The sequence below is a fragment of the Agrilus planipennis genome, unplaced genomic scaffold (assembly GCF_000699045.2).
Source record: "Agrilus planipennis isolate EAB-ADULT unplaced genomic scaffold, Apla_2.0 scaffold4, whole genome shotgun sequence".
NCBI classification, from domain to species: Eukaryota; Metazoa; Arthropoda; class Insecta; order Coleoptera; family Buprestidae; genus Agrilus; species Agrilus planipennis.
The window spans coordinates 2,910,661-2,929,139 of NW_020442463.1; the positions used below are offsets into that span (position 1 = coordinate 2,910,661).

At 35.9% G+C, this 18,479-nt stretch overlaps 2 protein-coding genes and 1 long non-coding RNA gene across 4 annotated transcripts in view; 1 reads left to right on the forward strand and 2 right to left on the reverse strand.

Moving 5' to 3' along the window:
• Positions 1 to 168: 168 nt before the first annotated feature.
• LOC108745168 (bladder cancer-associated protein) lies at positions 169 to 1,024 on the forward strand. Its single transcript, XM_025980843.1, has 2 exons — positions 169 to 282; positions 353 to 1,024. Exon 2 carries the CDS (start codon positions 481 to 483, stop codon positions 706 to 708), a length of 228 nt encoding a protein of 75 aa, XP_025836628.1. The 5' UTR covers positions 169 to 282; positions 353 to 480; the 3' UTR covers positions 709 to 1,024.
• Positions 1,025 to 1,037: 13 nt separating this feature from the next.
• On the reverse strand, positions 1,038 to 5,021 carry LOC112906545. 2 transcript variants are annotated; one of them, XR_003232403.1, is made up of 5 exons: positions 3,209 to 5,021; positions 3,048 to 3,136; positions 2,840 to 2,969; positions 1,481 to 2,046; positions 1,038 to 1,120 (listed from the first exon to the last, which is right to left on the reverse strand). It is a non-coding gene; the product is annotated as an uncharacterized LOC112906545 (long non-coding RNA). The 2 variants fall into 2 exon arrangements; XR_003232402.1 differs by having other exon boundaries at positions 3,048 to 5,021.
• A 5,743-nt stretch (positions 5,022 to 10,764) lies between these two features.
• The window catches only part of LOC112906544 (lipopolysaccharide-induced tumor necrosis factor-alpha factor homolog), a 34,434-nt gene continuing 26,719 nt past the window's right edge, over positions 10,765 to 18,479 (reverse strand). Inside the window, exon 4 of the mRNA XM_025980844.1 lies at positions 10,765 to 14,095. Within this exon, the coding sequence (XP_025836629.1) occupies positions 13,993 to 14,095 (103 nt within the window). The 3' untranslated portion in view covers positions 10,765 to 13,992. The remainder of the gene's footprint in view (positions 14,096 to 18,479) is intronic.

An 18,479-nucleotide genomic window follows, 5' to 3' on the forward strand; every position in this document is an offset into this window, starting at 1 on the left:
ATCAGAGCAGGCAGACCTTCAGGCTACCCTGTTAAAGTATATTGTAAACATTATAAATTTAATCACAGAGCCAAGTATTTGTAACTTCCATTAGACTGTGACTCGACTAACATTTCGGCAAAGTTCGTTTTGACTTATTGTCTGCTCCTTTCAGTATAAAATTTATATATTTCTTATCTATGGGAGCTAACCTCGAATAATGGAATGTATTTCTAACGACGAAATTATGGCTAATGAAAGAAAACTTATTTCTATCTAATCATTAAATAGTGATGTTTTACGGTTCGTATGATAATTAAGTTAAGAAAGAATTTATAAATGTAAAATGACGTGTGTTTTGATCGTTTCGCAGAAAAAATCTACATTAAAATGGCTGATTGTGTCTGACGTTTGACGAAATTGAGAAGTAAAATGTATGAAAATTTTGACTAGAAGTTTTTAGTTACCATTAAAGACGTTAACTAGTGAAATTAAAAGAAAATGTACTGCCTACAATGGTTAATTCCTGTGTTATTAATACCAAAACCAGTTAACCCAGCTTTAGTCCAAACTCATGTTATGTTCATGGTCCTGTATTTAATTGGTTTCTTTTTGGAACGAAAACCATGCACTATTTGTAGTTTAGTTTTTTTGGCTGCAGTGTTTCTGATATGCTATAGTGGCGTTGGGAACTGTTTGATATGGGCATCATCATGTGAAAACGGTTAGAAATGCTGGATACTGTCGATGTTGATTATCCCAAGTGGAACATTCATTTTTTGTTGCTTAGGACGTTATCAAGAAGATAAGCAATAATTAACAAAAACGAACTAAATTAACTAATTATATAGTGATTGATATGCCTGCATGTTAAGTCGTTTTATTTTTGTTACAATATGAGGCATTCCACATTTGATTGTTGTAATTTTACAAATTTGAGATACATGCTGTGACAAACTTGTTTTATTTTTTGAATTGCTAATTTAAGTATTAATCATTTTAAGGATAATGATTGTTATATATAAATAAATACTTGTTAACGAAATAGTATCATTTACTTCACTTTGTACTTGTTCCAATATATTCATGGCATTGGGGACAAAAATGATCAACATTTATACAACTTGCAGTAAGGCATGTGCTGAAAGAAATGATCATATGTAGACAATGTTATAAAAGAACAAGGGAATTGTACCAAATTGTGGTGAAAAGTAAGAACATTTTCTTAGGAATTCTTGATGGAACTTTTAGTTTTATTTTAGTCCTGACAATATCATTACAAAATGGACAGAATACTGTTTGTGAATTAGACAGCAATGGGAAGCTTACAGGATAATTTGAATCAAACAAAATCATGAGTTCGCAAAGTTAGTTTTGTATGACATATACGATTAGATGTCAAATCGAAATAATTTTAGGATAATAAGGTAATAATTTGAATCACAATATCGGTTAGAATTATTTTGATAAAATTTCACAAAAATATGAAACAAGTACTTACATTCTCATTTAGAGCGTTTTTTGAATATCCTCAATATTAAAGAAATACAGTTTTCAGTTGGCATATGATAAGCAGAACTAAAGCATACTAAAGTTCTGCAAAAAAAGTTAACTCGCATTAATGTAGTTAAGATTGTGTTTTTATTGACATTCAATTAATTGTAACAATAATTTATATACATTTCATTAATTAATGATTTTAAGTTTTTTGGCATGAGTGTAATTCGTACCAGATTAAATAAATTAAAAAATTAAGGTGATACTTTGTCAGATTATTCTGAAACCGTAAACTATTATAACATTTTATTACTTTTTTTTAGAAGTAGCAAACGGAAATTTTTAAACCAAGACAATGGCGTAGCGTGGAAGGGGATGCAATGGGGCCATGAGCCTCGGACGGCACAAATGTAGAGGCGGCAGAAATGCTTTTTCAGTATTAGATAGAATTAGGTTCTCTCCCCAGTAATATTAGATGTGATTTCTTGGGATTCTTACCAGTTTTTAATAATTCGTACCTCATAGCAAGACGTTACCGTCTTGGTTCGCAATTTTTGTGTTGATAAAAATCTGTAAACAAGAACTGTTCTGTATCTAACTGTAGAAACGACATTTCTTCATAGACAATATAAATAACAAAAGCTGAAAGTCGAAGTGTCGAACATTAACGGTTCACTTTATGATAGGTACAAAAGCCGTTATTATAGTTCAAGTCGTATAATAGGTACCTACAATTATAAAAGTTGAAATCATAACATTCGTACAAAAACAGAAACACGAATCGTCTGATGGATTTCGCCAAAATACTTTTTTATATTCTATTTACATTTAGCACTCCATTATATTGAATCATAAATGTCATGATGCAGGAGTTTTTGAAAGTTTAGCAAAGGCATGAAAAGAATAGGTACTTATATGCTCTTAGCGACAATAAAACACTAACGATCAGGATATAATCTGTTTGAAGAGCCGAAATCTTTACAATCCTTTGTTAATTCTTAGATTCTCAGGTCCTAAATGGATGCTTAAAATCTTGCGATTCTGAATTATGTATGTAAATGAAGTGATATCAGACCTCTCGAAATGAACATGCTTAATTTTACGTTTGTTCACATTTTTAATTGAAATTAATTATTCTGTTGTAATTTATAAAGTTTGTATCATATGGAAAAGAACACAAACTTTCCTTTGCACACAAGAGACTCGACTTTTAGAGGCCGTTCATGTATTACCCACGTAAACAGAATTTTAGTATTATTGATATGTATTATTTTGGGGAATACCTGAATATAATATTTGTTCAAATCAGAACCTACGAAATTTTGCAGAAAAATAAATTAATAAATATTGCTGACGTAATCACCAACGAGTCTTCCCGTCTCCATGTCACCAGAAATAAACATCATCCCCAGCTTCTTCCTACCCGTTGCCACCGTCGTGGAGGTTGTAGCAACGAATAACGCCATCGTCGTTACGACTCCAATTAAATCATACTGTAAACAAAAACATAATTGTTATAAACATTACACCATTAATACAAGAAATCTCAGTAAATATTTCATTCTACTTACAGCACCCGTCCTAAATTTCCTAAAACGGGACTTCGCCCCGTCGGCTTCTTCTCATTCTTACCAAACATCCATCCGAATTTCTGCGTCCACTGCACATAACAACAGAATGAGACAACCATAAATAATGAGACAACGCCAGAGACACAACGTTCTTCGCTTACCAATTTCTCCCCTCTTATCCCGCTTCCTCCTACAGAACAAGTTCTTCGCCGCTCAACCACCATCAGAATGCGGTTTGGAGACGTGATATCACCTACACGTTTAACACCTGCCTTTTTCCCTAGAACGCGTAGGTACACACTGACTCCTCTACCACTAAATAATTTTAATGAACGGTTCTCGAAGCACGATCCCATACTGCTTACACCACTAATGACTACACAATATATTTCTTCTTTTATATTAACAACTCAAGAGATCTTCGCTTTCCCAACACTCATCTTCCTCCTTCTGAAAATATTTTCACCCTACTCACATCCCACTCCTCCAAATCATATGAATTCCCACACCTTTCCATTCCTTCAGCAACCATATCACTACAAAGGACAAGAAAGATGCTACTCCTTCCTGCGCTAATTGCAAAGGAAGTCACCGCACCACATACCGCGGCTGCCCCAAGATTCCAAAGAGGAAAAAAATCTGTAGTATCCTCAACACACAAAAGTCCGTGCAACTAGCGTCCCGTCCAACATTCATCCCCGGAAGGTATCTCCCCCAAAAATCTTACGCCAATCCCTGCAGCTTCTTCTCTTGAACAGAGGATCCAGGCCATCGTTCAAATGATGGTAGCAAGTCTGGTCACCGTCCTACAAACACCCACCAATGTGTAATACAGCCCACCCAGACAATCTTCGCATAGTTACCTGGAATGCGCAAAGCATTAGAGGTAAATTGACTGAACTCGAGCACTTCCTCGAGGATAAGTCAATCGGTATTATTTGCATAACCGAAACTCACCTGCCCGAAAAAATCAAACTTTTCGTCCCAAACTTCTCATCCTACAGAAGGGACCGTGATCGCCATTCTAATTAGGAATTCTTGAAAGCACAGGCCTATCTCTTTGGCCACAAACTCATTGGAAACGATAGGCATCGAAATCTCGTTAGCCACCGGCCCTCTTAGGATTATTTCTCTCTACTCTCCCCCTTCGGACAGAGACCTTTTTGAACTCCCCCCTCTACTCCCCCCAGGCGCTCCGACCATCGTTGCAGGTGACTTCAACGCTAAACACGTCTCTTGGGGCTGTCGACAAACAAATATTAAAGGCAACTCACTTCTTGCCAAAATTCTTCACTTCAACCTCACAGTTGAAGCACCCGATGACCCCACGTTTCTCCCTGCCCCCCACAATCAATTCCCTGACATCCTTGAGATTTTCGTCACCAAAAATTTTACACTTTCCGCTAATCCTATCGTCATTGACGCACTAAGTTCGGACCACCTTCCAGCCCCCATTAAAGTCGGTCGTCCAATCAACATAACGACACCGTGTCCCCGCACACCGTGCAGAAGTAAACGCCCTTCAAAGAGAACTAAAAACTCGTCTCACTAAATTCTGCAGCGTATCCTTCGATGATTATATCGCTCAGGGTGAAACAAACCCCCGAAGCCCTTGGAAAGTGATCCGTTCTCTTCGTAACAGAGATCCCCATCTCCCGCCACTAAAACAGAACGGCTCCACCTATTCTTTAGTCGAAGAAAAAGCTGCAATCAGTCTTCAGTCCTCCCAGTACCTAGTCCAGCAGACTTTGTTGACTTTCACGAGCGTACCAAAGCCGTATCTCAGAACTTCGTTCTCCTAAATTCTGACTTCAGACACACTACACCCCATGAAATCTCCCTTACTATCCGTTATCAGAAAAAGAGGAAAGGCCCTGGCGCTGATGGAATTCAAAACAGAGTCCTCAAAGTCCTGCCGCCAAAGCACATAATCGCACTGTGCAACATCACAAACGCCATCATGCGGCTCCACCACTTCCCTCTGGTCTGGAAAGAAGCCACTGTCATCTGTCTCCCCAGTAAACTGCCAGCAAAAGCGTCACAGCCGGTGTCCCATAGGGCTCTAAACTATCACCTATTCTATTTAACCTGTTCTGTGCGGACGTATCCTCCGACACTTCTACTTTGACAGCTCTCTACGCTGACGACATTGCCCTCATAAACTCCGCCCAAACCATTCTTCAATGCATAGGGAGAATTAATAAGTTTCTGCCCATGGTTCTAACTGGTACCGAAAATGGAAACTTTCCATTAACGAGACCAAATCGGAAGCAATTTTCTTCTCTCGTAGGTCCCGAAAACCTCTCTCCATCTTTCCAACCGTCCCATCAAGTGGAGCAATTCTGTCACCCACCTAGGACTGTAAACTGGCAGCTCCACATCGCAACTACCCGTAACAAGGCACTGGGTGCATTCATCTCACTTAAGCCTTTCTTCCGAAACGACTCCATCGCCCAACATACGAAAATCCGTGCGTTTAACGCAATAATCAGGAGCATTTGCTCCTACGCCATCCTCGTCTGGAGCTGCGCCCTTCCTCACCGCATGAAACCTCTTCAAGGCACCTACATGCGGATCCTTCGTTCTGCACTAAACTATCCCTAGTTCGTCAGAAACACCCAAATTCTGAAAGAAACCGATTTACCTTCTCTACCTGAGGCTGCAAACTCATTCGCAGCAAATCTCCGGGCCTCAGTGTCAGGCCACGCAAACCCCACCATTTTGACACTCTCCAACTTCGGCCCGAAGACAAACAACCGTTTCCGAAGGCCCTGTCACCTTCTACAATGAGCCACTCCCTCTCGATTACCCCTAGCTTCGGTTTTTACCGCGAGTGTCCACCCATCACTCCCGAGGTGGACTACCTATTCCGACGATTATCCCCCCCCCCTCGAATCCCCCCACGCTTAATCATTTTCCCTTCTCAACTCTCTCCCAAATCCCAACCTTCCATTCTCTTCTCGGACATGAGTAACCCTCAGGGTTTATCTCCCCACTCGAGGAGGGTTTTAGTCGGTAAAATTCAGGGGTTGTTTTTGAAGATTTCCCCTCCTCGAGAATAATCTTAAAAAAAAATCCTTCAGCAGAAGACTTCTTTTCTGTAACACATCAGCTTCTCTCTGCAACTGTTTCAAATGTATTACTACATCACTTTTTACGGTGCGCTTCCTTCCTGGAGATTGAGGTCTACTTCCGTCAGGTGAGCGGTACAATCCAGTAGAGTCAAGACCGTTCGTTTTGATGCAGGTCATAAAGTTCCAGTATGTATATTGCGAACATAAAAGGCGGCGTTGTGTTTATTTGACCGTTGACCCTTCGAGGATGATTATGATTATAAACATCCCTCTCTTGCAATATTTTGAGTTTTGAAAGCCCCGTTTTGTATCTACGGAGATGTTATAAAGGGTTAATCACCAATGGTGACATTCGCCACATCAGCCTTGGCATTTATTCCTACTTTTTAAGTTCTAGATATATGCAGTGACCAAGGACTTCAAAAGAAGCACTTGAACTAGCACAAGCACTTGTACAGTCATAATTAATAATTAGTTTGGAGATCTCTGTAAATATATGTAAATATATATCTAATAAGTCGACTGCGCTGCAAGACTTCTATTATTCTACCTTCCACCCCAGAATTAAACAACACGTCTTATCAATTTAACAGATATTCCCCTTGCAATAGTAAGTTCTCGAATATCTGCCTGTAAAATTTAATATGATCTATGGTACTTTACACATCAAGCATTTGTAGTTCTACTGTTTAAAATATGTTGTTATTCCCGTGATACCAATTTAAAATTAAAATATTATACCACTTCCATTATTGAAGCAAAAATATTTTTTTAATCACTACACTTCTGATGTTGGGCCCTGGCACAGTTACGCACAAGACAGGTTGAAGTCGTACATATATAACCGATTTTACAACAGTTCACCGCAACACTACACCCATACATCCAATATGACTGAATCAGAGGCCAATCTATATGCCAACAGTCCCGGATCCTAACAAACTGAAGCTTCAAATTTACGAACATGTATTTCGTGTTAAATTGTCCTCAGATTGCGGAATGTCATTACATATAACATTTTATTGCATTTGTTTTATACAACAGAATTTTCTTAAAACTGGAATTATTAGATAAAATATCTTATAATACAATCTTTATTTTATATTACTACATTTACACTATTAATTTTGTTTGCAATTCGTTTAACTTCTGCTCCACCTCTTCCACTCGCTTTCTACCTTCCACCACCGACCTACTGCTATTTTCACGACTTTTCCTCAGGTCCTCCAACTCTTTCTCTCTCCGCTTTATTTGTTCCAATAGTGAAGCGTCCTTCATGTCATGGTCCTTTATTTCACCTTCCTATTCTCGCTTCTTCCGTTGAAGTGTCTTCACTGCTTCTCGCACCTGGTCCATAAGCTTTAAATAATCCAACGGACCGCCCGACACTCTTCTATTGTACGTCTGCTTCTTAGACTTCACACTTACGGATTTACTGCCCCTTGCCGGCGTTCGCGATGTACTAGCCACAGGCACTGCTATCGTTTCCGTGGCTACATCTCCTACGCATAAGCACAGTATAAACCTAATATATAGTTTATATTGTGGCATAAGTTTCCTCCACCGACCGTTGCTGTCTTCAGGGGCGCAACAAGGGGGGTCCGCGGGTGCCCGAGCACCCACTCGATTGGGTTGGGCACCCAGTCAATTCCAGTAGTCGATTCAGGTAATAACACAACTTGAAAGTTCGGTTCAAATAATTCAAGCTCGTCGAAATGATACCAGTCAAATTGTAACGTTGTTGCGCCCCTGAGTGTCTTGCTCGCCAACTGAACGTTGTGGAAAAACTCCTCTAACGTTGCTGACTGCTCCGACTCGTCCAAGCTTATCAGTGACACGTCAGCCCCATCACACTGTCCCATTTCACTTAATTCGCTTCCTCTATACTTCTCTTTTAAATATCTTCTGCTCCCTGCCCCTCTCAATACCCTCACTTTTTTCATATTCTCCCACTCCTTTACATTTTCTTACGTTGTTAAATCTGCTTCGCACACGGTCATCCTCTATTATTCTTCAGACACCTTTATTACATCTAGCCGATATCATTCGTTGACCGGACTGCGATACATTTTTTACGCGATCTGATAATTTAAAAAGACATCAAAAAGCTCTTCCGGCCGCTAGAGTAAAACCTACAAAATTTATGTTCCTGAATCTTCGTACAACGGTCATCTGCGCACCCTATAGCACAAGCAAAATTGTTGCTCACCTCCTGAAGAGGGAATCAGTTTCCTCCGTTTCGTATTACGTCCGCGAAATACCTTTTATCATATAACGACTTTTTCACTGATATTCTCCACAAATGCTTGCGTGTTGTACGTAATCAGATCCACCTCCACGACACGCTTAAAATAAATCTCGAAGTTTTTGAACTTTACGTGCACGAAACCAAACTTTTGCTTGAAATTAAATCCTTCAACACAAACAACAAAGTTGTGACTCGCTCGATCGATCTTCCCAATCTTCTATTAAATTTCTTTGAGATATTTGAGGCTAAAGCGTCAGAGTTTCAAGAAAGAGAGTCAGGTAACTGATCATTTTACTATATGTTTCTTTTCACTTAACAACGGTTAACATTTTCCCATTTCTATAGGATGGATTTTAGAAAGGGTTCTTTTCCTTAAAATCAACTTTAACAAGTACAATCTGCTGAGAGCGTCTTCCTATATTCCCTCACTGAAACAAATTTTACTGAAGAAAGCGGTTATGAATATGCGAAACGATGGTCAATTACGTCAGCTTTGCATCTCGCACAAGCGAACCCGCAAAGAACTACTTCCTATCTGCATTACTCTCGCACTTTGGACTACGATGGTATCCAATTTCCTATGAAATTAACTGACATGCCAAAATTTGAATCGAAGAACCATTGCTCTGTGAATGTCTACGAGACTGAATCCGTTTTGGAAGATGGAAAGTGGATATAGGAAATCGTTGGCCCCCTTAACTACTCACCCATCAAGCGACAGACACTTCAATCTGCTCTTCTTGCTCGACGATGATCTAGGAAATAATCATTACTGTTGGATAAAGGACATGTCCCGTTTACTTTCTCAACAACTTTCTAAAACTGGACATCGCAAATTCTTATGCGACGATTGCCTACAATATTTCTCCACTTTAGCCCACCTACATCGTCATCAGCAGCATGACTGCAATCATGTCTACACCAACCTTCCCACCGGTGATTTTAAGATGGATAAGATGGGTAGGTTCGTCCCCAATCACATTTTTAAATTTGAAAATTACCAGAAACATATCAAAGTACCATTTGTTGTGTACGCAGACTTTGCGACCTATTCATACATGCTTTCACGACCCTAACAAGACATTCACCCACACACATCAACCCCATTCCCTTGCTTAATTGATAAAGTGTTCCTTCAATGATTCCTTCTCCAAATTCAGATCACATCAGGGACCCAATTGTGCCAATCAATTTGTTACAACTCTCGATCGAGACGTTTATGATATTTATCTCTGATATTTTAAGATCGCTTCTCCCATGATACTCCTGACAGATGAAGAAATACGTCTCTTCTCCGACGCTATCTCTTGCAATATTTGCGAAGTACCCTTTCTGGACGATGACGTGCATGATCATTGTCATTTTCATTTGACCGGTAAAGTTCGATTAGGGGCCGCTCATTCCAGATGTGATTTAAATTACAAACTACCTAGCTATGTAGCTGTCTTTTTCGACAAACTATCCGAATATGAATGTCACTTGTTTCTAAAGGAAATGACTGTGAACGGTGTTAAATTTAACGTAATAGCTCAAAATAAAGAAAAACACATATCGTTTTCCAAATTATTACGAGTTGATAGTGTTCAAACTGATACAGACGAGTCAATTCAAAATGTGTTCGTGAATATTAGATTTCTCGATTCCTTTCGTTTCATGGTTTCCTCCCTCGACAAGCTGTCGGAAGAATTTGATCCTCATCAATGCTTGTAAGTGAAAAAGCACTTTCCAGATCCTCATTATTTTCAACTTGTGTTACGGAAAGGAGTCTTCCCTTATTGCTACGTGGATGATGTTACTAAACTTCCCTCCCCGTTTCCGATGACGACTATAAAAGAGCTAAAACTGCAAAAAAAAGAATAAAGACCCCCATCCTCCTTTGGTGCTTATGTAATACTTGAATAGCCTCTCATCTCTTCAAAGACTAAAATAAAAATGTAAGTTTTTGTGTAGGTACAATTTAAATAAAATTTATGTAATTGTGAAAATAGGAAGGGCGGCGAAAATAGTTTTCGCTTTTTTTTTGACAACCTTAGTCTACAACCCTCATTTAATTTTTTTTATTATTTGTGGAAAATGGTTAACCAATTTCCTTTTGATTGATGTAGAACCATTGGTATTATTTTCATAATGAGATAAAGCAGTGTCTACTCATTAGAACATTTCGGAAACTACTTCGATTTAAATTTCAAAATTTGGACAATAGCGTTAATGGGTATTCTCTCTTCAACCGAAATAACGGCATCTATGTAGGACTTCCGGTTATACCGGAAAATAACATAAACTTCGTTATTTTAACTGGAACAATCTGCATATATTATTTACGGCCATTTTTATTAAACATTAAAACTACTGTTTTGCAAGTCAAAATGTTATGATCATTTTTTTCTTATACGACTGTATTTTTAATAATAATGGTAACGGCAAAAGAAGTCCATTTATCTACAACTGTAACAGATGCCAGAATCTAGTCATTTTTTAAAAAAATTATTGAACCTAAAACACTAGGTATTGTACTGCTTATGCTGTTTTACACAACTGCCCCTTAGGTTTCGTTTTCAACAATAGGGTATTAGTAATGTTTTTACTATTGGCATATGGTATTTAGAAAATGAACCTACAATAATTTTTATATGTATAAATGTTTAATCATAAGCAACAAATACTATTTTTTATATTTTTATAAATCAAAGATTAAAATGCTAAGTACCTGCCTATATAATAACATAAAATAACAAAAAATTAAAATGAAAATTACATATTGCTATATATTATGTATGTATAAAAACTTATAAGGAAGCAAATTCAACATAGCAGACTGCATAGTCCTTTAACCATTTTTTATAGTAGCAGTTCAGGCGAATTAGCTGAAAAATTACCATTTGTTTTTGATAGTTTAGAATAGATCTGATTTTTGCAAGTAAATTAGTAAAAATTACATACATCATTAATAAATTTGCGCGCCGGCACAAAAATGTAAAGAGCTTTGTTTATAAACAATTTAGGTTGTTCGTATTTTCGATGTTTTTCTCGTTTTTCTCCGACTACCTACTTTTTTCTAAATATTTAATAGAAAAACTTAAATGATAATGTTGCTTAAAATATCTTCTTAGATATGGTTAAGGGGGTCCGATTTTTCAGTGATAAATTTTCTGCAATAAGTGATGATTTATCGAGAAAAAACGACTTCGTTGGTGTCCACTTTTAATATAGAAATGAGGTTACTATTGTATTGAAATTTTGAGAAAAGAAGCCTTTTTTATAGCTATTAATCTTGCTAAAACTTTATCCTGATCGAATAAATAGGTAAGCAACAATTAATTTGTTAATAAAAAAAAAAATTAACTTCCTAATGCTACCAAACATTTATTGATCCGTTACGAATATGTAGGAAGTGTATTATAATAGGCCCTAAAAGGTTTTTTAATTTTTAACAATTTTATAAAAAAATTATAAAATGTAATAAAAAACCTTTAATTTGGGACCAGTAAAAGTATTCCCTAAAAATCGAATTGACAAACAAATAGTCAAAAATAACTTTAAAATATAAATATAATTTTAATGATGGGATATGATAGAAGTATACTTCCTATATGTGAGATTATCAAAAGAAATCGCTTTTTCTCGATAAATCCTCATTTATTGAAGAAAATTTATAACTGAAAAATCGAACCTCCTTACCCTTACGGAAAAAGTGATTCTAAGTAACGTTCTCTTCTTTATTCTATATATTTTTTTTAATGATTTAGTCGAAAAATGTTATAGAAAAAAAAAACAGAAAAAACGACCTTAAATTAATTATAAACAAACTTCCTTACATTTCTGAGCGTACGCACAAATTTATTAATGATGTATGTAATTTGTTACTAATTTACATGCAAAGATCAGGTCTATTCCAAATGTATCACTCAAAGGTCCAACTTGTCTGGACTACAGGTAACTAAAAGATCTATTTTGCTGTAATATTGATATAGTTTAAAGTCTTGTTCGCCATATTGTAAATTAATATAAATCCAATGCACGTGACTTGTGAATTTGTTTTGCATAGAAAAAATTCGTGCGAGTTATTATTAATCAACAGTGGCGTGACTGGCGAGTACTAACAACAGAAACAGTTCCAATGTAACACACTAAGTCAGTCACTAACAAACGAAAAGAATTGTAGCAAGTTGCTTCACATTATTTAACAATCTATTTTAATGAAGAAAGAAAAATGGTAGAAAAAATATATATCAATATTATTAATGGCACATTCTAGTTTTCTTACCCGGTAGGAATGTTACTCTCTTTAATATTGTCAGTGAATGATTACTGTTTTTTCTTTTTTCAGTTAAATAGGGAAATTACTGAAGAGCCAGTAATTTTGTTATTTAATAGATTTTCTCAGTAAAATTTGATAATTTTTTACGCCACCGGTAGTGCTACTGTCTATTATGATTTATGGAGCAGTTGTGTGGGTATTGTTTTTATTCTTGAGCAAGTAAGTATAAAGTTATTTGTTTTACATTTAATTTCATATAGTTTAGTAAAATAATCTAATATCTGTTTATTTGTATGTTAAAATGATTATATAAAACTATACAAACACTGAACTTGTAAGTAGTTAATGAATTACTCTTTTTTAAGGTTATAACACAAAAATGTCACAAACGTACATTAATTTCACAGTTGAAGAGTAAGTTATTAAATAATTAATAGAACAAAATAGCAATATAGAGCGATTAATTACGAATAATTCCGACCATATCTCCGCCTTTTTCTTCTTTAAAAACTTTCGTTGTGCTACTGAAGCCCCTTAAGAAATAAATTTTGAGTTTTTTGTATACCAGGCCGTTGAAGGAAATGAATAAAACATTTCGTAAGGCACAATTTCCCAACCCATTTTTAGCAACGATATTGAAATTTTTTCCTTATAAAGCTTTCGTTTTAATTACCAAATTTTGAAAATAGTGCGTAATGCATCGTCATATAAAATGGAAGTTAAGCCAGGCAGTGTAGTATCGTCAGTGCAAATTAATATTTCACATATTGAAGATGACCACTTAAGATAATAAAAATACTTTTTTAAAAATATATTATTTTGAACTACTCTTTTATTCATATTAACTATCTTAACTATTTTTTTACTGATGTTGTACGTATATTTTGTAAGTTCGTTAAATTATATTGAAAAATTAATTACTAATTATTTAGCCGTTATCCTTATCGATAAATTACTGGTAACATAAGTAAATAATTACTGATGACATAAGTGAAATTCCATATCCTCGTCACTATATGCAACCGATTTTTTCAGTGAACGTAACTGAATTTCACTTACGCACTTGGCACTGTTGCCATTTGAATAGTTACTGATTTTCAGTTACTATTCACTGAAAATATTTAAGAGAGTAGCCCTTTTTTATTGAATCTATCTTACTTTCGATAGGGGTGAGTATGGTAAAAAATTATATGTACTATAGAACAAAATCTTTGCTTTGAAATGTACAATAACATATTTAATACAAACGCAATTATTAAAATACTTTTATGAAAAACCAGCCATGATAAACATCTTAAAAAAAATATAAACTATTATACTAATCGCAGGTAACAAAGGTACCATACTTCTTATTTAAAACGATCGTTAGTTGGTGTATGTTCCCAAGAAAGCCTCGCAGTTGGGACAATAGTGATTTTGATTTCGACATGAATCCATACAATACGGTAAGCATACACAACACCAACACCTATTGATAATTAAAAAGAAGTATTAATAGTTATCAAGTGAAAAATTGAAGTTATTTTTAAAAGTCAATTACAGTGGATTTCATTTATAACGACCTTGGTTATAGCGACCATTTTGCTATAACGACGTCAAAGTCCCTTGAATTTAAATCATACTTTAGTACAAATTGATGTGACTAAAGTAACTTCGGATGTAACGCCGAGTTCGGGTGTAGCGACTGTTTTTAATGAATCATTTGTAACAAATCCCTAATAATCCCATGCCGATATAGCGACCGGAATCAGCTGGCAAGACACAAAGATCATTCTTATCATTTGTTTGCATCCACACAGATGGTCAGCAAGTGTAGTGACCTTTGCCGTTTGTTCATAGACGTTAGCCAGGTAGGTAGGTAGGTAGGTAGGTAGGTAAGAGTGTACGTTACAATGGTTCAGTTACAAGGGGATATTCTGAGTAGCAACTGTGTTTAGTAAACTTTTGAATAAGTGTGAGAGTATGACCCCTAGATGCAGATTTGTACGTGTCTGTATCTCTTTACCTTTACCTGTAACGACTTCCGGATATAATGACGAAAATGCAGTGTTCCTTCGTCGTCGTTATACCCGAAATCTACTGTATATTTATAAGTATATCGTATAGGTATGTTAGAACGATGCACCTTAACTCCTGTCCAAATCAAGTATGTAGGTATATAGTCCGTTATTGACACATAATTCCCGTCCATATTTTCTTACCTTCTAATAACGAATTTGAAAACACCAACTCCCGTTCAAATAATAACACGTCCAAAACAAAAAGTTTTAAAAATTTATTCTGGTTATTAATATACTAACAGTTTCTTACTTATAATTAATTTTTTTCAGAAATTAATTTGAATGAACTTTCAACATCTTTTCTCACAGTTCTTTTTTGCTATTCAACACTTAATTTTTACGTATGTATCCATCCAAAAATCACTAATTCTTTCCTACGTTGACATTGAAAATAACAGTAATTTTGTTTTCAGTTTTTATTACTTATAACCACTTCACTTTTTGCTGTTGGTAACATTGTGTAAAAACAAACAAATTTATCCTTTCAACTGTTACCAATAAACCACTTTAGGAGATGATCACCGTATTAATTAGATGCAACAGCAATTTTATTGGACCAACACGATTGCTTAACGTTAGCGCTGGCATGTGATAAAGGTAACGATAAGAAATGCATTTATTCCTACTTTCTTTCAAATAGAATAAGAAATGAAAATATTTACATTATCTAACATTAAAAACACCCTGTATGTGTCCGTAAATGTAACTCTTCGGAGAACCGTGATACAATAAAGCTAACAAGGTAGGATTTAACGCAACTGTTGCTACGTCATCTTGAGAGTAAACAACTTAAGCTGACTTCAGTAACGGTTATTAAGGGCATGCTATTATTTAATGTTTTGATGGAGTCGTGGTTGAAAAGTGTGGAAAAGTGCTGTTAGTGAAGAAGTTTTTTATGAGTTAAGTCTCTGTGTACTTACAATATTACGTACTTGTGTAGGTAAAATAACAACAATACTTAATAATTGAGATGTAATGATTTAAAAAGGACCTATGTAATAAAAAGATAGCGACATTTGGAAAAATCTATGTTATACATCTGGTTACTTTAATGTAAAAATTTCTCGAAATATAAAGCAGAGGATAGCGTAGGTTCGTGTCGCCTTCAGTAAAACGAAGTCACTTCTATGCTTGCGAACGGTTAATTTAGAAATTCAAAAAAGTTTGTTGAAGATGTATGTTTGGAGCGCGGCGCTGTACGGGTGTGAAACATGGCCGGTGTGCGCGGCGGAAAAGAAAAGGTTGGAAACGTTTGAAATGTGATGAGGATAAAGTGGATAGAGAAGGTTAGAAATGAAGAGATATTAGAAAAAACAGAACAGAGGACTCCAAGGAAGTCAATAAAAAATAAACGAGATAGGTTGGTTGGACACCTTCTTAGACATGAAGGTCTAGTCAGAGACATATTAGAGAGAGGAGTTAAGAGAAGTAAAGGTAGACCTAAATTAGATTACTGTTTGCAAATAGCTGAGGATGTGGGTTGTTCTAGTTTTGGGGAAATGCGAATATTAGCTTAGGATAGGAAAGAGTGGAGGTAGGTAGGTGTCCAACCAGTCTTAGGACTGACGACTTTATGATGATGTTTTTATTTACTTTAAAAATTAAATGAAAGCGGCACATTTATTGCCTACTTATGTTTATGTTAATTAATAATTAAGCGAGTGTGTTAGTTATAATCAATTTCAATGCCACCGGGGGAGTGATATCTCGATGTAAAACCCAAATTCAGATGAACACTTCGGGGGGGGGGGGGCAAGTTGCCGGAAAACCCTGGTTCAAAAATCTCTTCGCCGTAGTCAATACAAGGAAGGACTTTGTAATGTCCCGTTTGAATTAGGCGGACTACGCGCCTAATTAAATTTGCGTAGTTAGTTAGATGAAAATAATAAGAACACAAACTTGATTATCGGTTTATTGGTTATGTTTGGTTCTTAATCTGAATTAACTGGTATAAAGATGAATCTATTTTTACTGGTTTAAAGGATGAATTAATATTTACTGGTTTTACTGAATAATCAGTATTGTCTGGTATAACTAAAGAATCAATATTTTACTGGTATAACTGAATTATCAATAATGTCTGGTATAACTAAAGAATCAATATTTTACTGGTATAACTGAATTATCAATAATGTCTCTATATAGTACATGTCTAAGTATTTAAAGCTAATCTATATACAAGGGGTAAGTGGGGTGGTGACTACTATTGGTTGAAACTAGGAATTGGAAAGTGGTAGGCGTTGTGAAATTCTAAGTAAAGGAAAAAGGTCGGTTCTGGAGCTATATACAAAAATTACAATCCTAAACTAATCAGATTCGTTACAGTGTGCCCCGAATATCGAGGGACAACTGTCATAAAGCTATACGTCATAAATTTAAAGGAACTGCCTGTCTATCAATGGCTCAAAGGCACAGCAGGAACAGTCTAAAATTTCTAAATAGTAAAAGTTTTATACACTGTACATGTTATTGATGAACCGGAACAGACTTAACTGATGCTAAAATGGTATATGTACACAGGATAGCGCAAAAAGTGCGCAATATGCTCAATACGACCAAACAGTAAATTTAATCGAAAAACAAAACTTAACTGTACAATCTGTATTATCCAAATTTGATTTACCAGACAGACTGTTCAAAAATAGAATAACGGTTTCGTTTAATGACAGTCCTGTGAAATATGGGTCCAATCGAAAAAAGTTGTAGGAAAAAAATGATCAGAATGCCAAGATGTAGGGCTATCCAAAAATCGCGGTGATATTATGAATGTTTTCTTTTGAAAGTTTACAATATGATCATTTTGCTAAACTGTAAATTTAATCTAAAAATTTTCCAAGCAGAACTTGTTTCCTTCTTTAATGCAAGATCGTCTGTATTATCCAAATTTAACTGTACAGACTGTTCAAGAATAGAAAAAAAATAAAGTTTTGTTTAAAAGGCATCCTTGTGAAATAATCATGGGGAAAAGTTGTTTAGAATGTCAAATTAATAGCCCATGCAAGGAATCGCGGGGATATTGAAATTGTTTTTTAATCTTCAGGGACGGCCTTAGCCATCGAGAAGTTCTGGGCGGGTAAACTTTTGCGAGGCCCTCGTCTTCGTGGAATTACTTTTAATGATAATACTTGACGACAAATTCAAAGTTATTCATAAATAATTGGAAAAATTAAATAAAAGACAGCAAATGTGCGGCTTTTTTAAGACTATTAAGAAATTCAAATAAGCATTAGTAAGTACTATTACTACGTAATAAAGTTAGATTGCTGCAAGAAGGCGCGAGGCCTCTGCAATAGCGAGGCCCCGGGCGGTTGGCCTGCTCGCCACCCCGAAGGCCGCTCCTGTTGATCTTATATTGACCTCGGAAATTTTAAGTTAAAATTTTTTTCATATCAATTAAATGTAGCTTAAGTAGGGTGAATTTTTCTTCAAAACTAAGTGGTTGTGAATTTGCATTCCCTTGTTCCTCGATTCTTTTATCTATTTAATTAAGTCACTTGAACAGAATCAAAAGATATTTGAATATGGCCGCCATTTTTTGTAGAACCCCATTGCCGTAGAGATTAATAAGGGCAAGAAGGGCTACTGCTCCCCTTGGAATAGGCTCTGACGTATCATGATATCGGTACAAAGTTTAAAAACATAGAAATCATACACGTTAAACCTACGAGGGTGGATTGATAAGTTTCCGGCCTAACCAAGAGATGACGCCACTAGGCCTACCTTGAGGTGACATTCTATAGTACCATCCTTGGATAGCTTGTAGCTATAGTTTCAGCCCGATCTCCTTGCTAG